This window comes from Giraffa tippelskirchi, chromosome 2, assembly GCF_054371585.1.
Source record: "Giraffa tippelskirchi isolate mGirTip1 chromosome 2, T2T-mGirTip1v1.2.pri, whole genome shotgun sequence".
NCBI classification, from domain to species: Eukaryota; Metazoa; Chordata; class Mammalia; order Artiodactyla; family Giraffidae; genus Giraffa; species Giraffa tippelskirchi.
In genome coordinates, this window is record NC_137276.1 from 166826186 (window position 1) to 166850388 (window position 24203).

Below are 24203 nucleotides of genomic sequence, written 5' to 3' on the forward strand. Positions count from 1 at the left end.
ATCTGCCTCCAAAATAGAGAGAAAATAGTTTATTCCTCTCGGCGAGTGCAAATAATGGAAACTGATTCTGTATTAGGACAGAGCTTGTCTGTATGAAAGGAACGGTGTTTTGAGACAGTACTCATGTAATCAAGCTAGACATCCTAGAAGAGATGAGTTTTTTGTGGGATTTTGAGGCAAATGAGGCAAGTTTCATTGGATAGACTGAGTGTGAGAGGGTAGGAAAGAGCAAAGCAAGGCTGTGGGAAGCCTGCCAGGCCAGGGTGGAGGGTTGCACCGGGAGGTCGGCAGGCAGACTGTCTGGGCCCAGCTGGGGACAGTCATAAAACTTAGACTGTCTTAGCTAGAAGGGACTTCAGAAGTTATTGAACTGCCTCCTTGTTTAATAATGGGGGAAGCTGAGGCCTCAAGGTCATGGCCACCCAAAGGTGAGTAGCAGAGCCCAGACTGGAACCTCGGCTCTGTCTTTAAATCAGATGCTCCTCCATTCTTTGTTTCAGTGCACTGGGAACTTGGGAAACCTGGGACAGGACGTCACACTGGGGCCCCCAAACATGCATCCCTCACCCCTCTTCCCTCCCCTGAGTCCGGCCTCCTCATTCCTTTGGGAGGCTGCTCCCTGGCCTTGGCTTTTTCCCCAGTAAGGAGGCAAGTCCATGGAAAGTTCCCCTGGGGAGTGTGTGCCAGGCCTGCCAGGGGCTCCTCTGACTTTTCTCAGACCCAGACCTAGAGAGAAATCAGACCTGTACCCAGGACAGAATGCCTTTCAAGGACAGAGACTGGGAGGAGGCTGGGCTGAGGGTGGGGGTGGGACAGGTGCTGTCTGTTGGCTGCTGAAGTTGGGGTACATATGGGCGGTTGATTCCTACCTTCCCTCCCCTTCCCTAGCTCTCCTGAACTAAAAGGGGAAATGTCGAAAAAATCAGCTTCAAATTCTAACTGAAATATTTGAAAGATTGATACTTGCCAGGAAATTAGTTCTTTAATTTTGCATATAGAATCCATTCCAGCGGTGGGTGATTCAGTGTGGGGCAGGTCCAAGATTTTGTAACCAGAAAGTGGGCTTCTGACTCAGGGCTTAGGAGGTAGGGAACACAGAGGATTCTTTTGGGTGCAAAAGATGCCGCTTACAGAGTGACAGCCCCGTACCTCTGTGGCAGCACCTGGGCTGGGCATGGAGTTGGGGCCTCAGCCTCAGGCCTGACTTTGTAACTGAGTCTGTGCCGACAGCAAAGAGGCCCCAAGAGGCTGATCAGCTGGTTAGGTTATCTGGGGTGTGGGTCCCAGGTAACCAGCCTCTCTGACCTTTCCACATGAACCCATGATTTGCCTTAAAAGTCCAGCCGAATATTTAAAATGGATAACCAACAAGGACCCACTATATAGCACAGGGAAGTCGGCTCAATGCTATGTGGCAGACTGGATGGGAGGGGATGTGAGTTTGGGGGAGAATGGACACATGTATATGTATAGCTGAGTCCCTTTGCTGTCCACCTGAAACTATGACAACATTGTTAATTGGCTATACCCAAATACAAAATACAACATTAAAAAAAAGAGTCTAACAGAGATTTCGGTTTGTGGCTGTAGAAATAGTGACCCCCAGATCATGCCAAGAGATGATCTCTTTAGTGGGACTGCTGTAGTATTCCCAATTCCACCCCTTCAGACTGGGTGCCCCCACATGAGGCCTGGAGAAGGGCTGGGCAGCAGGCTGCCTGCGCCCCCTTCTTCAACGCAAGTAATAGAAAGCAACAGAAGCCCTTGCCAGCTTCCCCTGTGGGGAGCTAGCGCTCACTTCAGCTCAGGGGTCAGGGCACCCAACCGTTGAGAGCCTCTGAGGGGCTTGACTGGGGTGAAGCATGGCCACGTGGTCAACATCTGCTCCTAAATTTGCATCTGGGCTATGTTCTATTTGTGACAGGAGGAAACTCAGCAGAGGAGATGTCGAAAAGGGCACCCCGGAAAACATGGCCCTGGGGCACCCTGTCCTCATGCTCCATGCCCACCCTAGACCCTGCACCCTGTGCTTACGAGAAAAGTGGGAACAGAGTGGGCCCTACTAGCCAGCAACCTGGAAGAAGCAGAGTGCTCAAGGGCTAGGTCCCAGCCACAAGTGACCGCCATGGCTATTCTGTGAGTCACCCAAGCCCTGTTAGTTTTCTGTGCTGAGCTCCCAGGATGTTCTGAGGGCCTGAGCCTTCCCAGAGCCTGGTGCTGAGAAGGCACCTAAGTGCTGTCTGTGGAGCAAAGGAGTACCCTGGGCACTCACACTGCCCAGAGCCGTGTGCCTGAACCTTGAATCTGCGCCCCCTAGAGCCCGAGCATTGAGCAAGGTAACCAGCAGGTACCCAGCAGATGAGAGAAAGTTAGGGAGCATGAAAGGCCAACCTCTCCTCTATCAAGTGGGTTCCCAGTGTCAAGGAGCGAATAGCGACCCCCAGGACCCTCAGGAATCATCTGCCACACCATGGGCTGCTGGGGCCTGACCTGGAGCTGGCCCTGCATTGGGAGGGAAGCCACGCCAAGCAAGGTAATTGCTTGAGTGCATTGGCAGAGCCACAGGAACACGTGCTCAGCTCTCTGTCCATGTGGGGGTACCATACACACGTTCCCAATCATGGACCGGCAGGTACAGGTGCCCTTCAGGTAGATCCCATGTACATATGGTTGATATACACATATACACATAAACACACACAAACACAAACGTGTCCCAGGATAGATTTGTACTGAAGAGCACTGTAGGGTGGGAAGGGAAAATTACAAGTCAAGTTCCAACCCTTTTCCCTACTAGCCAGCTCTGTGAGTTTAGGCAAAGTTACTTAACCTTTACAAGCCTCATTTTTCTCACCTGTAAAAACAGTTGCTGACACCAGCCTTACAGATCTGTCATGAGTAAGTGAGATGGAATATATGAGATGGATTAGGTCTATGGTAGGACCTGGTGCGGGTTCCAGCCCCTGAAGTGCACACGATATGGCCAAGAGCCCAACACTGCATCCTGGAAACCCTGAGCCTCCCCTCCTTCCCTTTACAATGAGCACAAGAATGCTGTGAACCTCACTGGGCTGTTGTGGGGACAAGAAACACAGTGGCTGTGAGTCATGAAAGATGGAGGGTGCTACATAAAACATGGTTATTAGCAGGCAGAGTTGCCTTTGACTATCAGGTCTGCCTCCACTGCTTCCCCCCCATCTGAGCAGCACCTTCTTGGGCTGGTCAGAGCCCAGACCTGCCAGCAGATGGCAGCCTTGTGGGGTCTGATGGCTGATCTGCTGTAAGCCCAGCATAGCATGGACATGGTATAGCCCCTTTCCTGAGCCCCTTTCCCCAGCTGGTCATGGACAGTGTTAACAGTGGGCTAAAGAATCCCGAGCCCTCTCTTTGTGACAGGAGAAGAAAAAGGGTCACTTGGGTAGGGATTAGAGGGTGTTTTCATTTCACAAGCAAGTGAAGGGGACCCAGAAGATGGGGACACCTTGTGAGGAGAAGGAATAACCACCCCAGTATTAAGGGGACATGGAATGAGACTCAGGGTCACTGGGCAAGGTTAATGGGGCCGCACAGTCTAGACCAAGCAGCTCCATCACAGCCCTCAGCAGCTTTAGTCTTTACTCTTCCTTGACTGAGTGTCGACTGTATTATTTTTATAATATACTTACAGAAAAGTATTCCTATTTCTGGATGCCTACCTTAGCTATTCTTTTTTTTTTCCTTTTTGAGCAAGAGCTGGAAAGATAAAGGGTGACCAAAGTGGGGGAGGGCCCTGCCCTAAACCTAGGTCTGGTGTGGGTGTGTAAGGGTCACAGCTCAGTCCATGGTGCCCTCTTCCCTGGAGCCAACCTGTGGCCAAGTTCCTGCCTGCCCTGCCCTCCCTACCGCCCTAGACTAGGCAGGCCCTTGGCCCAGAAAGCCCCTTGATCTGTATTGATCCCTTGAATTCTTCAGGAACCGTGTTGGCCAATGCAGTTGCCAGGTGTCCCTGATGCTACAGAGCAGCCCAGCCAGAGCGGTCCTGCGGTGAGTGTCCCCCGGGGGTTGCCAGGCCAGGCCCCATGCCACTATCCACCCACTTTCCTCCTGGTCCCAGCAGGCCCAGCTCGGCAGCCCCAGATTGTTTGTATCCTCTAGCTGAGGCTGCCCAAGCCAAGACAGAGAGATTCAAAGGGGAATGAGGGAGGGAGAAGGGGGGGGTAAATTTTTTTCTTTTTTTTTTTTTGCATGCACCCTTATAAGGCTACTGAAGTCATTACCGATGTAACAAACCAACTAAGCAAGCAAGCGCCTCTCACCAAAGTTCCCTTCTATAAACACGGCCTGGCCAGCCCCGCTGGCCTCCCCTTTCCTCCGCCCTCCCTCCCTCCCTCGGGGATTTGCTCTCCCTGACGTCTCTTTCTTACCCGGCCCCTTTTCCTCCTGCTATTTTCCTTTTTCCCTTCACTGGTCGCAGGGGGAGGGAGCCTGCCAGCTGCGAGGGCCTCTGTGGCCGAGGAGCTGGTGCTGATGGTGGTGGTGGTGGTGACGGCTACGGGAGCCTGAGGCCTGGCTGGCCGGCGGCAAGAGGGCAGGGTGCACCCGCGGAGGACGACGGCGAGGACGTGCGTGGGGTGCTCAAGAGGCGCGTGGAGACACGGCAGCACACGGAGGAGGCTGTTCGCCAGCAGGAGGTGGAGCAGCTGGACTTCCGCGACCTCCTGGGCAAGAAGGTGAGCACCAAGACCTTGTCTGAAGAGGACCTGAAGGAGATCCCAGCCGAGCAGCTGGACTTCCGCGACCTCCTGGGCAAGAAGGTGAGTACAAAGACCTTGTCTGAAGAGGACCTGAAGGAGATCCCGGCCGAGCAGATGGATTTCCGCGCCAACCTGCAGCGGCAAGTGAAGCCGAAGACCCTGTCGGAGGAGGAGAGGAAAGTGCATGGCCCCCAGCAGGTGGACTTCCGCTCCGTCCTGGCCAAGAAGGGGACTCCCAAGACCCCTGTGCCTGAGAAGGTACCCCCTCCGAAACCTGCCACCCCAGATTTTCGCTCGGTGTTGGGCAGTAAGAAAAAATTACCAACAGAGAATGGTAGCAATAACATTGAGGCCTTGAATGCCAAGGCAGCAGAAGGTCCCAAGCCTGTGGGCAATGCCCAGCCTTCAGGGTTCCTGAAACCCATGGGCAATGCCAAGCTGGCTGATACCCCCAAACTCTTGGGCAACACCAAGTCAGCAGAGACCCCCAAACCCCTGGGTAACGTCAAGCCGGCAGAGACCCCCAAACCCTTGGGTAATGTCAAGCCAGCTGAGACCCCCAAACCCTTGGGCAGCACCAAGCCAGCCGAGACCCTCAAACCCTTGGGTAGCGTCAAGCCAGCCGAGACCCCCAAACCCTTGGGTAGCGTCAAGCCAGCCGAGACCCCCAAACCCTTGGGTAACGTCAAGCCAGCCGAGACCCCCAAACCCTTGGGTAACGTCAAGCCAGCGGAGACCCCCAAACCCTTGGGCAGCACCAAGCCAGTCGAGACCCCCAAACCCTTGGGTAACGTCAAGCCAGCTGAGACCCCCAAACCCTTGGGTAATGTCAAGCTAGCCGAGACCCCCAAACCCTTGGGTAACGTCAAGCCAGCTGAGACCCCGAAACCCTTGGGCAGCACTAAGCCAGTCGAGATCCCCAAACCCTTGGGTAATGTGAAGCCAGCCGAGACCCCCAAACCCCTGGGTAACGTCAAGCCAGCGGAGACCCCCAAACCCTTGGGTAATGTCAAGCCAGCTGAGACCCCCAAACCTGTGGGCAACGCCAAGCCAGCCGAGACCCCCAAACCCCTGAGTAACGTCAAGCCAGCCGAGACCCCCAAACCTGTGGGCAACGCCAAGCCAGCTGAGACCCCTAAACCCTTGGATAACGCCAAGCCAGCTGAGGCCCCCAAACCCTTGGGCAATGCCAAGCCAGCTGAAATCCCAAAACCCACTGGGAAAGAAGAACTTAAGAAGGAAGTTAAGAATGATGTGAACTGCAAGAAGGGCCCTGCAGGGGCCATAGATAGTGAAAAGAGACCAGAGAGCCAAGGGACAGCCCCGACCTTCAAGGAGAAACTACGGGATCTCCGCGTGGCAGAGGGTCAGAAGCTGCTGCTCCAGTGCCAGGTGTCCTCTGACCCCCCAGCCACCATCACTTGGACACTGAATGGAAAGACGCTCAAGACCACCAAGTTCATCGTCCTCTCCCAAGAAGGTAAAATGGCTGGGGCTGGGAGGAAGGGGAACCCTGTCCTAGCCACTGTCAGCTCCCAGAGCCCTGCTTGTTGACAGTGCTCACAGCCCAGGGCTGGGTGGGAATGGCCGCTTTCTGTGCTCCTCACTCACAGCCTCAGTGCCCACCCAGGGCCCAGGGCACACACTCCACTGCTGGGAGTCAGAGGCAGGAGTCTGGTCCCAGGGCACATTCCCAGACCTCAGCATCTGTCTGGCAGAGCCCCCTCATGGCACCCCCAGGCGTGGCTCCTCAGAGGAGCCCTGGGTCTGGGCTGATACCCCATCTCTGGCCCAGAGAGGGCTCCAATCACAGGCTTGGATGTGGGGGCACCAGGGCTGGGGCTGGCCAGTGGCTTGGGGCTGAGAGCTGCCTTTGAAGCAGCATTTTCGGTTCAGGGCAGGGTTTGTAGTGATGGGATGTGATTTGAGGTCAACAACAACTTGAGTCTTGATAACACTGTGGGTTTAAAGGGACCTGAAGGGGAAGCAGCCAGGCGGACAGAGCCACTCACTTCCTAATTTGGATGAGGCTTGTTTGCTGGTATTTCACATTCTTGGGTTGTGGAGAGAAGGGGGGTGGTGCATAAATCCTGCCATCTGGGGCCTTTCAGCATTTGGAATTCTCAGATGGGCCAGTTTATACCTAGAGAAGATATGGGGGTGAGAGGGTCTTTTCCTTGACCCCTCCGTTTGGTTTGAAATGTTTTCATAAATTCCAGTCCTTAACGAGAGCTCCAAGGATAGCAGGCTTCCCATACCCCACTCTCGTGACCGGCACTGGAATAGAGTCTGGCCTGAGCTCAAGGCTGAGGCTGGTGCCCCTGGACAGGGCAGGGTACATGGCTCCCTGGGAAGTGGCACTTTACCCTTGGGGAGTAGAGGGCGGCCACTGCAGAGGCCCCGGAAGACAAGTCCTGTCAAATCCTGATCAGCTGAGACAGAAGCACTCCCCTGGCTGCGCTGCCCTCCTCCTGTCCTCTGTCAGCACCCCTCTCCACCCCCTCCCTCACCCTTCATCTGGCTTCCTTCCTTCCTCTTAAAAACCCTAATGAAGTACTTGAAGATAGCATTATCCCTCTCAGCTCACGATGGAGTTTCTCTCTTCACTCTGAAACTCAGATAGCAAATCTGGGCTGGCTGAGTGTTTTGAATGTAACTATTGAAGGAGTAAAGGGAAAACTGGCCCAGAGAGGGGAAGAGTTTGTTTTCCTCTAATGTGTTGACATGATAGCTTTTCCATGTGAAAATCCTCAGTTTGGTAGGGGCCTCCAGAAGTCATCTCATCCATCCCCCTGTCTCTGCTCATTCTGGCCGTCCACACACAGGAGGGCATGGGGGATCACCGTGATGGGCTGAGATGTCCAGGACAGTGGATGCCAAGCCTTCCCTGCCACCTCTGTCGGGCTGTCCTGGTTGGAAAGTGTAGGCATAAGACTGACTCGAAACCTTGACCAGGAGTATTTCCCATCTTATCCTGTGGTGATCTCTCAGGGCAGGACAGAAAGTGAGCATCTGCTATCCTGGGGACAGGTGTGGTCCCACAGGTCTGCTCACGGTAAGGGGCATGGCTGCACCACCCTTGGGGAAGCTGAGGTTGGGGGACAATATCCACAGCCATACAGCTGTTCTGAGACCTGCATGGAAACTGCAGAGCCACCAGGAGCTGCTTATAAACAATTCGCTGGACCAAGCAGTGAAAGCAGACCTCAGCCCTGGTCTCAGACACACCCCCAAGCCCTTAGACACAGGCTGCTGATAGCCAGGGTGCGGGGTGGGTCATATCTGCTTGGTACCGAGAGCCTTTTAAACTGGCTACTCCAGTATCGCCTCCCACAGAAACCACCTTAGATGGACAGTCTAGGTCCAAAGCTGAAGAAGAAGAAATGATTTTAAAAGGCCAACACAAGGAGAAGTTTGGTGGGGAGACAGGATTATAGAGATAGCCCCAAGTCCAACCTTTAAAAATATTCTAAATATTTGTAATTCCTCTTTGAAAAATAAGAATAGCTTGCATTAATTGAAGACCACATGCCAGACACTGACCTAGGCATCTTATTCTTTTCACTCATTTAATCCTTGTAACCAGTATACTGCCCATGTAACAGAGAAGTTAAGGGCTTTACCAGAGGTTGCACAGCTAATTAATAACAGAGCTGGTCTTGGAATATAGGCAGTTGAGTTCCGATGCCTAGACCACTCTGCTCCATCACCTCTTAGTTATTATAATTCTTGTTAGTGTGTCAGCATGCTGGTCCTTCCCTGATCAACTTCCCCTAGAGCATTGCCTATGAAGGGAAAAGGCTAATGGCTGTTCATTCCTCCACACTGTCAACAGTTGTCAAGAGGCTGGAAGATGGGTGGTGGGCTCTGGGCTGGTGAGTTTTGGTGTTTTCACTGCAGTGGAGGAAGCCAACCTTGAAACGGGCCTGCTGCCTTGCCAAGGTAGGGAGGGGGCTTGGTCTCAGAGCAGCGACTGCACTCTGTCCACCGTCCCTTCTCTAGCGCTTCACTCTCCAAATCTTCAGGAGCCCAGGTCAAACACAGACCCAGGAGAAAGCCTGGGGTAAAGCCTTGTCAGTGACACTTCCACAAACCCGCTGTAGGGAGTAGGGCCTCTGAGAGGTGTGAGTAAATCTGCTCTCAATAGACCTGGAAGAGAGGATACACGCGTACACAGTGATAAACCTTCCAGACAAGTGCCGGTGATGAGCAGGAGGAGAGGGAGCTGAGTGCTGGGCCACAGGGAGAGGCTGGTGGTGAAAGGGCTGGACCTTGATCTGAAGCGTGGAGCCGGGCAGGGCTCCCAGCAGGAGACGGAGGGTGTGGGCTTCCCAGATTGGAGCAAGGACAGCAGCTGAGGAGGCCGGCTCCCAGCTGCCAGCATCCTCAAGGCTGGAGAGGGAGGTGAGGTCCATTCCATCCTCTCTCATGCTGAAGAACTCAGTTCTAAAGACAGTAGGAGCCCTGTAAGAGTTGGGTATGGGAGTGATGGACACAAAGCTGGGACTTAGAGGCTTTGATTGATTCTATGCCCAAAGACGAGGAAAGAGCGTCCTGAAGAAGTTGGGGAGAAACGTGGTGAGGCCTGGGCTAGCAAGGTAGCCATGGCTACAGACAGGAAATGACTGGTTTAAGAAGCAAGGGCAGAGTTAACAGAACCTGGTACCTAGGTTGGAACAGGGTTGAGGGAGCAGGGGTTTGGTAAGGAAGAGGAGGGGGTTCAGGACCACTGAGTGTCTGTGTGGGGGTGACTGGGTTGCAGTGATGGCATCAGTGGAAATAAGGAAGCTGGCATTTTGAGATGTTTGTAGGGAGAAGGGGGTTGCTAAGTGAGTTTCTCCATCCTTCACACCCCACTGAGTATCCTCTCCACTTCCACCTCCCTGACTCAGCACCCTTCTCGCTCCACTGCACTGAACCGTGTGCTGTTACCTCAGCTAAGATCAAGGTTCACTTCCTCCAAGCCTCGCTCCTAGACTGTGGTTCCCAGGCCTTTGGCCATGACAGACCCTTATGCTCTCCCACCATCAGTGCGCATGTCTGTGACCTGCTGCTAGTGGATACTGTTTATAGGTTTCAGGGGGAGCTTCTCTGACCTCTATAGCTTGAATAGGGCTCATAGCCCATGGGCCCCACAGAACATGATTATGTCCACTCCATCTAGTGCCAAGAGAGCAGAAAAGGTGTGGTGACAGTCAATTGAATTGACTGCATTCTTGGAGGGACCCGTGAAAGTGTCCTTGCTTTTCCTGCATCTCCCAAAGCTACAGGGCAGACGGTGCTCACTTACAGCAACTGGGCCTGCCCTTGGGCCTGCAGGGTGGCCTCACCAGGCCTTTCTGGACATGCAGCAGAGCTTCTCAGGCCTTGGCCCAGGACTGGGAGGCCCATGACCAGACAGGGAGCTCTGCGCTGCTGCTGAGAATTTCTTTCATCTTTATGCCTTATTTTCTGTCCCCAGGCCAGGTTTCTTCCCCCGGCAAACATTTCTCCTCATCTATTAATGAGGATTCATTTTTGTTGTGTTGTCAATGGGTGATTCATTTTTTATTGCCATCAGTGTGGGATCTTGCAAAGGCTTTTTCAAAACCTTTATAAGTCCATCCCACAAAACACAAGGATCTACACCGCACATACTACGTGCAAGGCAGTATTCCAGCCCATTTCATTGGATGCTCTTGAAGAATTCTGAGTTAAGAATTTCTCTCCCTTTTAGAAACCATATTATCTCTTTCAAGGGTCAGTTATGTTTGATTAAGTGTTCATGACTTTTTCTTGCATAGATCCTACCAGATCACCTGTTCCAGAAATATGCCATGATCATTCTCAGAATGATTTTTTTTTTTTAACTGATGGTATTCCAGACTCAGGAAAAACATTCACAATAGTCACAGGCACTGCCCTCCAACAGCTAGGGTGGAAGAGAGGCATGTGTTTAGTAATGGCCTTGGGAGGTGAACTCAGGGCATAGAAGAGGCCCATCTGTGTCTGGGGATGCTTCAAGAAGTCCCTGTCCCAGAGGAGGTGACCCAGAGCTGAGTAGCACTGTCCTGATGAGCCAGGGGCACTGACACAGAGAACAGCCTCAGCAGAGCCTCTGGGGCTTGGGACCACTCCCTCCACCTCACACACCCCACCTCCCCTCTCCCCACACACTCAGAACACAGGCAGGATGGGGGGAGAGGGCCTTCAGACTCTGTGCCCTTGAGGGACTCTCCCAAGGAGGGTTCTAGCCTAGCCATTCATTGGATCCCTGATTCCCATCCCCCTCACCTTCTTCTCAAAATTCCCCACCAGACTGAAGCTTCTCAAAAAAACTCTGGGAAACGGTTTTTCTTCTGGAGGTCAGGAATAAGCTGTCCCACAGGAAATACCAGATTCTTCAATCTGGGCTAGCCCAGCCTCCAAGCCTGCTGGGGCCCTCCCCCAACCCACACACATGGCCAGGGGTCTAGGCTCTGAGCAGCTTGGAAAAGCTGCCTTTATTATATCCCACCCCTCCCCCCCGCCTCCCACCCCAGCCCCCGCCATGAAGGGCGAGGGCTCTGATCTACATGTTCTACTTCTTCTGGGGTCTCACTACTGTTTTGTGCCATTTTGGTTTAAGGCTGAAGGCAGCTGGGGGACTGAAGCTGAGAGACAATCAGAGATTCAACCTGGAGGTTCGCTGGGGGTGGGCCTTAACCTCAGACTGAGGGAAAATGTCAGGATGGGGTCCATGTCTTCTAAGCCTCAAGTTTAGAGTCTAGAGGTCATCTTCTCATGCCCCTGCCTCTCAGATGAATGGAAACTCTCTCTCTAGAAGATACTTTCTCTCATTCCTTGATTTCTGTGCCTCATAGTTCTCACTTTCATGACAGAATTCCTAGAAGTCCAGTCTTAATCCTTGCTGTTGCAGTTTCTGCAAATTCTGTGCCTAACCACAGGAGACCGAGACCCCGAGGCATTACTGTACCTTGTAGGAGAGTGCAGGGAGGCCCTGCTGAGGGATGGGATCTAAATGAGAGTGTAGGAGGGAGGGGGTGCCGATCAGCCATCCTGCCCCAGGGAGTTGGTGGAACTGAGGTTTCCCTGTTGAAGACTTCACCCAGGTGCCAGGAAGTAAACAACACTTCTATCTCGCTTTCTCCTCCAGTCTTGGTAAGATTCTCTGTGCAGAAATGATGTCACCCTTCCTCTCTCCAAATGTCCTTGAATTTGTTGGTCAAGTCTGTGCATCTGTCTGATGGGGGCTCAGGTACTTTTTCGATCAAAAGCCGTGCCTCTGCACATTCACACCTGGGATGCACAGAGCTCTGCTGGCCCAGGACCAGTGACTTGTGCTGGCAGGGTGGCAGAGGAGGAGGTGGTCAGAGCCAGTGGCTCTAGATGGCAAGATGCGCATGGCTCTGGCTGTGTCCTCCTCCTCATGTGATGACAGCTGCCATGACAACAGGGCAGCTTTGAGCAGGATGCCGTGCTGCTGGCTTGTGTGTGTGTCTGATGGCAGGAGCGAGGGCATTGCTGCCCCCCTGCCTGGCCCAGCAGGCCCAGTTCTCAGGTGGTCTCTCCCCACACCCTCAGGGAAACTCCCCAAAGGGGTCCCTCAGAGAAGGAGCCAGCCCTGGGATGAGAAAGCCAGGGTGGGCAAGGACCAGACTCCTGGGTGTACACCCAGCCTGACCCTTCCTTCCCTCAACCAGGCTGGAAGAGGCATGCTGGGGCAAGGGCAGATCCGTGGAAAAGAGGGCTATCCCATCCCTCTCTGAGGGGACCAAAAGACCCTTCCCTGGGGGAGGCAGCCCTGCAGTGCCCCTCTCCCAGCCCAGGGCCCCTCGTCAGCCAGGAGTGTCAGCTCAGATACCGTTCCTGAAAAGCCATCTCCAGAGTCCCTGGCTGGTCTCTGCCCTCTTCCAGCAGATCTGCCCACAGGCCAGTGTCCCTGATGGGCAGGGGTTCCTGCCCTCCCCCACTCACCTGTTTGTTCAGAACATCCTTTTCTAGAATGCATTCCCAGAATCATCACGGTAAGCTGGTGGAGCGTCCTCACCTGCCTCTGTCCTTACCACAGTCTGGGGACCTGAACTTGTCTCTCTTGGTGATGTCCAGTGTGAGGGGCTGGGTCCATCTGCCCCTTATATTGTGCTCCTGCTCTGCAAGGGCAGGGGCTATTTCTCTCTCCTTGCCTTGCTATTGTATAATTCTATGAGAGAACTCGCTGGAAGCGGGGGTCGGAGATATTTAGGGATCAGTTATTTTGGATCTGGGTTATCCGTGGGCTTTGATGAGGAAAGCAGGTTGGTTCCCACGGGACCTCTGACTTCTGGGCTCCCGAGGATGCCTGTGTGAAGCACCATCACTGTGATACTCCCAGTGCTGGACAGATGTTGGGCTCAGAGCTGGTCCACTCAACACATCTTCCTCCTTCCCACAGGCTCCCTGTGCACCGTCTCCATTGAGAAGGCACTGCCCGAGGACAGAGGCTTATACAAATGCGTAGCCAAGAACAGTGCCGGTCAGGCTGAGTGCTCCTGCCAAGTCACCGTGGACGGTAGGTGGTGCCCACCCACCACAGCCCCACACAGAGTCCCACTTATCAGCGCCCACCATCCCTGAACAGATCTGCACCCAAAGCTGCCATCCCTACCAGAGGCATTCTCATCGTGGGTGACAAACCATCTTTTGCAAAATGAGACAGGAAGGGAAGTGGCAGCTCTGCCTGATGGTTCTTTGTGGCCTTGCAGCCCTGCCCTCAGCTGGGAGGAGGGCTGCTCACCTTGTGGGCTCCCTCCCCGGTCCTAACCGCACCGCCATGCCAGGCAGAGAAGCCGGACATAAGACAGGAGGAGAAAGGAGAAAAGACACACCCACAGGAAAATGACTACATTAGAATTTTACAAGCTGAAACAAACAAGTGTCAGTGCTGGCTGGACAGACCCGTGAGGAGGGAGCAGAGTGGGGTCCAAGTGGGGGCACTTCCTCCAGGAGGTGAGTCGGGGCTGAGGCTTTGGGCAGAGGGGACAGGCCTGCCTCTGTGATTAGAGAGGAAAAATCATAATGTAACAGCGGATGAGAGGGATGAGAGGCGTGAGGGCAGAGAGTCCTGCAAGGTCTGAGTGGAGCTTCCCGTGAGGAGGGGCCGAGTCCAGTCCTGTGGGGATTTGTCCTAAAGACACACAGGTGGTATGTTTGTGAGTCTCCTGCTCTCCTCTGCATAGGTTAGAATTAGGTTTGGAAGGAGATTGGATGGTTTAGGCCACCACCTCCACTTGACATGACAGGACACCGGGCCATTCAGGGAAGGGAAAGTGTCCCTCATGAGGTTTCCTGCTCTATTAGGGCCGAGCTAGGGCCAGAGTCCCATCTGGGGACTCACAATCCAGGGCCCATTCTTAGTATTTTGTTACTTGCCTGCAATGGCCTACAAAGGTAGTTTGGGGAAACAATTTCTTGCCTTTGAAATACCTGGTTAGTAACTATCAGTGACATGTTAAAAGCTAGCATCCAAATAAGGCATCTTGAAGACCAGCTTTGTTGTTCCTCTGACTGTGAACCCGATCACTTGACGTCTAAACTCCTAACCTGTTTCACAAGATGTGGATTCGTTGTCTCTGTTCTAGATATTGTAATGTGATTTCCTCATCATGAAAGCCAAGATTGTGATATACAATGAGCGGGAGAAAAGGAAGGAGAGTCTTAACAACCAAAGTCTTTAAACACACACAGTTCAGTTCAGTTCAGTCTCTCAGTCAATGGCAATGCAAATTAAATTGTCAGTTGCCAATAGTAAACCTGAGATTGTAAAATGCTGTGTGTGTCTCCCTGGAGTTCTGTGAATGTGTTTGTCACAGATGTTCTGAGTTCAAGGGAGAATATTCGATGGTTCAAAGTGTACAGTCAGTTCAGAAGAGGGTTTAAAGCACGTGTTTTGAGGCTAAGGGGCTGCTGCTCCTGATTCTTCCTGTCACCCACCCAGGTGAGATCCTGTTTCTTTCTAGACAGGTGCTGCAGAATAATGTTCCTGGAAACTTGGCCTCAGAAGCCTATTTCTAATAGCCCATACTTGGGAGCCATGCTGATTTCAGAAGGAAGCCCCTCTTGCTGATGAGGTTATCTGCTTTTGGAATCCCTGGCCTCTTTGAGTCCTGTTCACATGTCCAGCTGAAGGCAGGACAGCAATTCATTCTTATCTGCAAAGTGTCAGCACCTTTTCCAGAAAGAGCAAAATGGTTTACTTTTAGAACCAAACTTTGTTTTCAAAGTAAAATTTCCTTTTTCCTTACAGAATACATTTGGGGATATTTTTAAAGGTTTGGGGAATTCATTCTGCAACTCAAGGCGCTTTTGTTGCCCCTAAGTTGGTCTCCTTAGTAGACTCTCTTAGTAGACTAATAGACTCCCTTGCTGTCTCCATGAACCTTGACCATCATAATTTATCTGTGGTTCCTTTGGAGGGCCCCTTGCAGGGTTTGGCCTCAAACTGCAGATTGGGAGTTGGGTCTTAGGAGAAGAGCTAGGAAAGGGATCAGGGAGAAACCTGCTGAGATAACAGGGCTGACTCCATGTTAACTGGGTTTTGTTTTATATTTTTTCAAAGAGAATAAAGGGCAGCCCCTTCCACACTCACCTTCTTTTCCCTGTTGCTACCCATGGAGATATGTTCTTGTCCTGCACATGAGTTGCCTTTTTGCCACATTTAGCTTTATCTTTCCATCAAGAGCCACCCCTGAGCACATGGTAAAGGACTGCAGGCTGAGCTGTTCCCTGGCACCCTTTCAGCATCTCTCCTGCTGTGCATCTCTTAGCTGAATAGGCTTTGAGTCCTGCTCTGTCCCCTGATCCTCTCAGCTCTCCCCACTCCCTTACTCAATAATACCTGGTGGTAGTACCCAATGGGTCCATGCGCCCTTTGATGTTGTAGGCAAACTTCTGTGTGTTTGTGGATTAGAGCATTTTTTTAAAATGGAGTCCATAGTTTTTAACCATATTCTTAAAATAAGTCATGAATTAAAATAGAGTGAAGAACCGCTTGCCCTAAGAAGTAACCTTGACTGAACTTTTAAGCCCAGTCATTGTGCAGGGTCTTCCATTTTTCTCCATCTGCAGCTGCCCGCTACACCTCTGGATAAGACATGTCTTGAATCCCTCCTAAGGAGCTGCAAGGTCCCTCTCCACTAGGGATGAGGAACACAGCTGCTGCTGATGTCAGACTGGCCTCACCCCCAACAGTCACTCACCATCACTGGGGTAGCCTGTGCTGGACACCACTTAGACTATATATCTGTGGCCAATAGAATGATATATTTCAAGACCTCATGAAAATGACTTTGGTTCATTGGCTGTTCTGTATTAGCCATACTACTGCCTCCCTCTTACAGTAGAGACAGAGGGAAGTAGCCTTTATATTGCAGCACATCTGGCTCTTTTTTTTTTTTAATAAATTTATTTATTTTAGTTGGGGGCTAATTACTTTACAATATTGTAGTAGTTTTTGCCATACATTGACATGAATCAGCCACGGGTTTACATGTGTTCCCCTTCCTGGACCCCCACCCACCTCCCTCCCTATCCCATCCCCCTGGGTCATCCCATTGCCTCAGCCCTGAGCATTTGTCTCATGCATCTAACATGGAATGGTGTTCTGTTTCACATATGATAATATACATGTTTCAATGCTATTCTCCCAGAATGTCCCACCCTCACCTTCTCCCTCAGAGTCCATAAGACTGTTCTATGCATCTGTGTCTCTTATTCTGTCTCGTATATAGGGTTATCGTTACCTTCTTTCAAATTCCATATATATGCATTAGTATACTGTATTGGTGTTTTTCTTTCTGGCTTACTTCACTCTGTATAATGGGTTCCAGTTTCATCCATGCTGTGGTACATATACACAATGGAATATTACTCAGCCATTAAAAAAAATACATTTGAATCGGTTCTATTGAGATGGATGAAACATCTGGCTCTTTTAATCCTGCTGCTTCGGTTGTTTCCATAAGAAAAAGGATGCTCTGTGCACTGTCTTGATTATGGTCATGCCGCCATTCTGTCCAAGGTAGCAGGAAGCATGTCAGCTTGTACCGCAGAAAGCAGCTGAAGCCTATGGTGGGTAAGGATTTGTTAGAAAAACCCCCACGAGGAGAAAAGGCTGGGCTTCAAGGCCTGCCATGGCCAAAAACTCTTGTGCATTTTTAGTTTATGCAACAATTGGGCAGGGTATCCTTCTCATTGGGAAAACCCAGGTTCAGTGAGGGTCAGAAGGCTTCCCCAGTCACTCAGACAGTACGAGGAGATGCCGTGTCCCTGAGTGTCTCTGATTCCAAAGCCCAGGCCCTTCGAGCCACCCTGCTCAGGGAGTCACAGCCTGAGTTACCCTGGCAGGACTTGAACCCAGGTGTGTCTGCTTCTGAAGTCTGCACCTTTCCCTGGACTGTGTGGTGCCCCTGTATAGTGAATAACACTGAAGTTTCCACTGTCTGAGAGAACCAGGTCTCCCTTACTAACAGCCTTTCTTGCTGGGAAGTCCTGCACCTCTGTGAGTGTCCCAGGTGAGGGGCGAGAAGGCAAAGCCCTTTGTAGGCCCCAACTCCAAGACAAGACAGCTCTAGCCACCCTGCCCAGATGCCCTGCCAGGGGTTCGGGCCTCAGCCACCTGTGAGATCAGGAGTTTCACAACCATAGAGAGTGGTGCGTGTGTGTGGTAGGGGGTAGTGTTCCAGTGGGCATTTGTTCAGCCAGTATGTCAGTGCCCACCCTGCCAGGCGCTGCCCCTGGGGCTGGGGTTCAGAGGAATGAATGAAACAGAAGATCCTGGTCTCAGAGCCTTTACACTGGAGTGAGGGAGAGACAAAAACACAGATGAGCAGATAAGTGCTACAATCTCAGGCGATGACACATGCTGTGGAGAAAGCAAAATGGAGCAATGGGAAGGGTGAGGCCTGTCTGAACAGAGGCCTGAAGACGTATGGGAAGGAGTCTCAGCTGTAGGAAGGAGGAGTGAGGCGGGAAGCGCAGCGCTGAGCTGAGACTGTGAGCAGGCGCTCCCAGAAAGAGAGGTAGGAGGCCAGCGTGACTGAGCACCAGGCCAGGGGCAGAGTGTGGGAAATGAGGCTGAGGACCTGCAAGGTCATGTGGGCTGTGACAGGAGACCGGATTTTATTCTAAGTGAGATGGGACAACACTGGACATGGTAAAGGATCCCTCAGGTGGTGACCAGACCCAGGAGGAGGACGAGGAGAGCAGGTGCGAGGTGGCCGTGATGTCCAGGGAGCTTAGACTCCATGGAAGAGGTGGGGAATGACCAGATTGATCATGTCCTGACAATACAGCTGATAGGATTTGCTGAGGAACTGGAAGAGGAGAGAAAGGCAAGTCAAAGGTGACCCTTAGTTTTTGTGAGGAGCACATGTCAGCGGTGGTACTAGCTCCTGAGGTTAGAATGTAGGGGGTAGGGGGGCAGCGGAGTCAAGTATGTGAAGTTTAAGGGGTCCATAAGACATCCATAAGATATCCAAGGGGGCTTGTCACATTGGCTGACATTTAGACGAATCTGGAGTTGAGGCAGGAGTCGGGGTTGGAGGCAGGATATGAGGAGTCAGCTGCATGAGGCCATTGAATATCCTAGGATTAAATGGAGTTCCTGGGGGTGGATGTGGATGGCAGAGAAAAGGAGAGAGACCAACACTGAGAAATAGGGCAGAACAGTGGTCTGCAAAGGAGACAAAGAGGACTGGCTGCAGTGAGACAGGAAGAAATTGAGGAGAGAGGGTTGTTCTAGAGGTCAGAGAGTGATCATTTCAGCAAGAAAGGATGATGGAGGTCAATACGTCAGATGCTTCTGCCAAGTAGAATAAGATGAGCCTGAGCATTGGCCTTTGGATTTGGCAACTTGGGGTGATTTGTAACTGTGAGAAGGGAGTTTCAAGCCTAACTTGCAGTGTATGCAGCTAATACCCCATGCCTTGGCTCCTAACGGCTGCAGTCCACTGCCGCTATGGCCAGGTAACCCTTCTGATTGCTGAGTTGACTTCAACCCACTCTTCTTTTCTTGGCTTTGATCTGCTCCCACTCCCATTTGTTCTTTATATCGACTCAGGCAGCTAATGTGTATTAGGTTGAACTAAATCAAATTACCATTTTAGCAGGTCAAACGCACCTGAATATTGGCAAACCGTATGGTTCAACCTGAAACATGGGTATAAAGTACTTAGCATCATACCAGGCATGGACTGGGGCTTCCCAGGTGGCACTAGTGGTAAAGAACCTGCCTGCCAATGCAGCAGACATAAGAGACATGGGTTCAGTCCCTGGGTTGGGAAGATACCCTAGAGGAAGTCATGGCAACCCACTCCAGTATTCTTGCCTAGAGAATCCCATGGGCAGAGGAGCCTGGAGGGCTACAGTCCATGGGGTCTCAAAGAGTCAGACATGACTGAAGCTACTTAGCACAGATGCCCAGGCATGGACTAACTACCCAATAAATGCCAGCTGTTACTCCACATCTCATCCCCTCCTCTGGGAGCTGTGGCTATTCTCATTTTCCTGGTGAAGAAGATCAGGAGCTTGCCCAAGGACTCATGGTCACTGGCATGCAGAGCTGGGAAGACCCTCATTCTGGTCCAACCTCTCTCTCCTGGTCTTGCCAGCATGCTGCTTGCTCCGGGACAAAGAGATAGAGGCCAGCCCCTCTGCCCTACCCATTCTGGGGGCTCCTGGAAGCTCAGACACCCTCCCAGAAGCCTCCCAAGACATCATTCCCCCTACTGAGAGTTGCAGTTCTGGGAATGACCTCTCTTGGGGGAGACAGAAGGAGAAAGGCTGTGGTGGAGGCTGAGCCCTGAGCTAGCCCAGGAGTGGAAGGGGTGAGGCGTTGTCCATATAAGGATGTGTATTCCTCTCTATGTCGAGGCCCCCCACCTCCCCACACCATCACCTTCCTCCCCCGTGCTTCTTTGGGGGCACAAACAGGCCAGCAAAGGACTTCCAGCCCTGGGGCCCAGATCTAGAAATGGAGTTCAGTTTCATCACAAGCTGATTAAAATAGACAGAAAATACACGTTGCTCTTAAACTTTTATAACAATTATTTTTATCCCCTGGGCAGCTGTATGAGCACAAAGCTGGTTCTGATTAAGCACATGGTCCTCCCAGCCCACTCCTTGCTGTGGTTCTCACGGACAGACTGACAGTTAATGGCTTGTGGTGCAGGCACAACCCCCAAGGGGGCGGGGGCACTGCAGAGGAAAGAGGGGGCTCCTCCCACCCCTGTAGTGCTCCACATCTGCGGGAGTGCCTGGTTTGACAGTGAAAGTTGAGCCCCTTTCCCCAGGGCCAGATGGAAACATAAGTGCAGGGAACCTCTACAAACAAAACTCAAAGCACAAAACGGTCATGTCCGACTCTTGGCGACCCCATGGACTGTAGCCCGCCAGGCTCACAAGTCACTGTAAAGCAGTCACCCATGCTCTGAGGACGGATGCAGGGGCAGGAAACATATAGCAGGGCCTCTGGGAGGGTTTTCTGAAGGGGGAGGATTTTAAAGTGGATTTGGGAAGGAGGCCAGGCAATGTGGCAAACAGGAGAAGTGAATGAATAGGTAAATGATTGCCATTGCATGCCTTCTCTCCCTAGAGTCTTGCAGTGCTGCAAGGCAGAGAAAATAAGTGTCATTTCCTTTGTACAAATCTGAAAATAGAGACCTGGGGCATGATCCTAGGATGGCTGATGACAAAGGCAAAACTAGAGCCCTCCTCTCTCCTTCCTGACTCTAGTGGTGCTAAGAAGCAAAGCCCACCACAACCCCATGAGGAGAGAAGGAATCTCAGTCCCTGTCTGCCTTCTTTCAGGCACTCAGGGAGACTGGGCCTCTCGTCTTTTGCTTGCTTGGGCCTCAGTCTCCCCATCATTAAAATAAAAAGTCTTGATCCTTCTTTACCTCCCTCCTCTGATGCCCTGGAACTCACTGGGAAAAAGATGGCGAGAAGAGTGCTGATGCCAAGGAAAAGAGGACAGTGTGTACCTACTCTGTCCTTACCTCCTCTTCCTTAAAAGGGGGGGAAACGAAGAAATGTCTGGGTGCACCTTTCTTTGAATTGTTATTGGTGCTGTCAGTGCTGGTCTGGAAGGAAGGGAAGAAGGTAGGGCCTCAGACAAGGGAAACTAGACTCAGCTCATGACATTGGTTTATGGCAGCCTCATCCACAAATGTCAAGGGAAGCATGGACAGGTTTTCCTGACACTAGCAGTAGTCCCTGAGACCCGCCCCTACCTCTGCGCTCACCCACATACCCACCCAGAGACTAGCAGTTATCAGGCTGGTGGCGTATTATTGACACCTAGCCCCCCCACCCAGACCAATCAAGTTGGGATCTGGGGAGTGAGATACCAAGGTACAGGTGCTTCTAATGAGCAGCCAAGGTTGAGAACCAAAGATTGATAAATACGTACTGAGGATTTTCTGTAGATGACAGTGACCACTATGTCCGGGGAGAATACCCAATAAGAGCAAATGAAATCATCCCTTCCCCAGGGCACTTCCTGCTCCTTCATGTATGTCCACACGGACACCGGTGTGGGGGCAGCCCGCTGAGGAGACAGGACACAGGCCGTGTCAGCTACAGATGGCGGGGGCCCTGACTCATCATCTGGGGCTTTTTGGCTCTTACGGAAGGCGGCAGAGGATAACACACAGCTGGAGATGGCAGCAAGGAGGGGGATTCCTGGATTACCCAGCTAACAAAGAGTGGGCCAGCCTTGGGTTAGGAAGGAACCCTACTGGTGTAAAGGAATATATAGGGACAGACCCACATTCTAGAGCAGGAAAGAAACCCAATGCCATCTAGAAGGAGCAATGTGTCCTGAGAGGAGCACTGAGTCTGCCTGCCAGGGAAGTGTACATGCCCAGCCCCTAGTTCTGTGCTTACGTGCCCACCTGCCAGAGCCCCTAGTGTCCAGTCTAGGGGAGAGCATGTGTTAGCAGCCAGGATTGCCCCACCCTGGAGGAGGGACAGGGAGATGGCCCTTCCTCACCAGCCAAGCCACAGGAATGTGGCCAAGCCTCAGATGGAAAGTCCCACCCCCACCTTTCTCCCTCGTGCTTCCTCTTCAGGGGCAGGAAGAGGATGCACAGGAAGGGGCTCTGAGTGGGGGAGGCTCCCTCCTAGCACGGTCTCTGAAGGGAGTTCCTTATGGGGAAAATGCTGGAACCTAGTGATAGCAGCACAGCCAGCTCCTTCTTATCCTGGTCCGCGGACAGTTTCCCTGCAACTTGCTGCAGTCTGGTCTCTTCAAGGCCCAGTGAGGGCCTTTTTCTTTTCCACTCAGTCCAGCCCAGCACCGTGTTACCCTTGGCAATTAAAAAAAAAAAAAAAGCACAATGTGAGAGTTGCGAGTTAAGCTTTATTTAGGGCAAAATGAGGACTATAACCCAGGAGACAGCACCTCAGATAGCTCTGAGAAACTACTCCAAAGAGATGGGGGTGGAAAGGTCAGTATATATGAAATTTTGGTGAAGGGTGAATACATGCAATCAAGCACATATTTTTCCAGAAGATTTCTGCTAGTCTCGTGAAGCTTGTGTTAGTCACGAGAAACAGTCATCACCATGAAGGATTTTAGTGTTTTTCTAGATATGAGGAGATACAAGAATTGGGCTCCTAAAATTTGCTCTTGAAAATATGTTTATCTGAAGATGTGTCCTGCCAGTTTCCTACCCCCTGCCCTCCCAGAGCACAGAGTGCCTCAGTTCTGCTCTCCACTCTGAACTCCTTTCAGGAGGTATTGGAGGTCAGCAACACATTATTGAATCTTTGTGGAGGTAGATGGCAAGAGCCCATGGCAAGTGCCAGTTTGTAGCTGACACCCTGCTGCCAAGGGAGAGCTTCCCCTGGCATCATCCGCACTTGCCATGAACGTGAAGAGGGAGAGTGGAGGACAGGCCTGAGGAGTCATGTAGCATTTCAGCTCTGCCCAGAGGCTACCACTGCGGGGTTCCACCGGGTCCACTTTGGGGAGGGTGCAGAAGCCCCCATGACAGGTCCAAGGTTCAGTCCAGAACAAGTAAGGCATGCTGACTGCCTGCTCAGAGGCCTCCATCTGGTCTGGAGGTCCAACTGTCAGCGCCCTTGGTCCAAGAGAGTCAGAGAAAACGGAGGCCTCAAGACCTCTGCAGACCATGAGCCCAAAGGCAGCCACCCTGTGCCCTGCTTCCTCTGTTTAAGAGACCTCTTTGCACAGAGCTGGCTTCTGGAAGTCCAGAATGTTTAGTCCAAGTGGGTTAAGACCCAGTGAGGGGAAAGGTGGTGCCTGGGTGAGCAGAGGGGCCCTGCTGATGCGGTTTTGCTGGCCTGCACCCACAGCAGAGGTGGGAATGCTCACCGGCTCCCAGGGTAGCCTGTCCATCCATCTTCAGGGGGACTGTGCTTTGCACTTGATGTATAGGGCCTGGTGGCACAACTGCTCCTTCTTTGGTGCTCTTGATGCCAGCCCAGGTGCCATCTGCCCCAGAGCACGAAGGGCCCTCCGAGTGGAGCAGGTGGGGGAGGATTATCGTGGTGGTGGTGGAGGTGGGATTTTTGTTGCAGTGTCTCTTCTGCTTCTTTCCCTGGGCGGCTGCCGACTCACATTTGTTGTTCCCATTTAGTTCCAGATGCTCCCGCCAGCGAGAATGCCAAGGCCCCGGAGATGAAAGCTCGGAGGCCGAAGAGCTCTCTCCCTCCAGTGCTAGGAACAGAGAGTAAGTACCTGTTCAGCTCTTCCAGGCAAGCCCAGGACCAAGGGCCACCACTGCCTTGCCCGTGCTCTGCAGAGCCTGGCCTTTGTCCTCACCCTGGTACCCGGTGAGTTCCTGGTGACCCTTCCTCACCCCTCCCATGTCGTCAGGCCTAAGGACATCCACGTCCTCTGTCAGCCCCACTCAGGCCCCTTCTGCTTCCCACCAAGACCCCTGGGAGACCATCCCCTAGTCTCGCTCAGCTGTCTTTCCTGTCAGATGCACCTTCTCCAGGGGGGTCTCTGACCAGATCAATCCCAGCTGGAGTGCCCAGTCGCCTGCAGAGCCCACCAGCCCCGTATGAGTGAACCTCTCCAGGTGGCCGCCCTGGCACACATGCACACACCTTCTGACATATCACCTCAGCTTTTCCGTCTGAGCGCTGGCCCCTGCACCCCAGCTCCTTTCTCCTGTTTTATCCTCAAGGCAAGCGGAGCTCCTCGGCGTGCTGCAGCCATCCCTGTGCTCCTCCCCTCGTGCCTTTGCTCGGGCACCTCTGTCTTCAGACAGACTCCCACGGAAAAGCCATCTCATCCCTGAGTTTGTCCTTGCTCTGGCTGTAAGAAACCTTCCCTCCTGTGAGTCCCCGTAGTACTCAGCACCTACTTCTGCCAGAAGGCTGTCTCCTTCCCAGTGTCACGGTGACATGTCTGTCTCATCCTCCCTCCTCCCTTGTAAGGTGACTGGGTCAACTCAGGGGTGCGCCTTTCAGGATGATGGC

The 24203-nt window shown here is 52.4% G+C and overlaps 1 protein-coding gene across 9 annotated transcripts in view; it reads left to right on the forward strand.

Moving 5' to 3' along the window:
- The window catches only part of MYLK (myosin light chain kinase), a 233919-nt gene that overhangs the window by 144363 nt on the left and 65353 nt on the right, over positions 1–24203 (forward strand). For 6 of the 9 annotated variants that reach the window (XM_081571724.1, XM_081571723.1, XM_081571725.1 and 3 more), the window contains 4 exons: positions 3952–4023; positions 4454–6213; positions 13147–13263; positions 23354–23446. In XM_081571724.1, the coding sequence (XP_081427850.1) occupies positions 3952–4023; positions 4454–6213; positions 13147–13263; positions 23354–23446 (2042 nt within the window). Of the gene's footprint in view, positions 1–3951; positions 4024–4448; positions 6214–13146; positions 13264–13615; positions 13701–23353; positions 23447–24203 lie in introns of those variants that run through there. The other 3 variants (XM_081571731.1, XM_081571732.1, XM_081571730.1) reach the window with 2 other exon arrangements.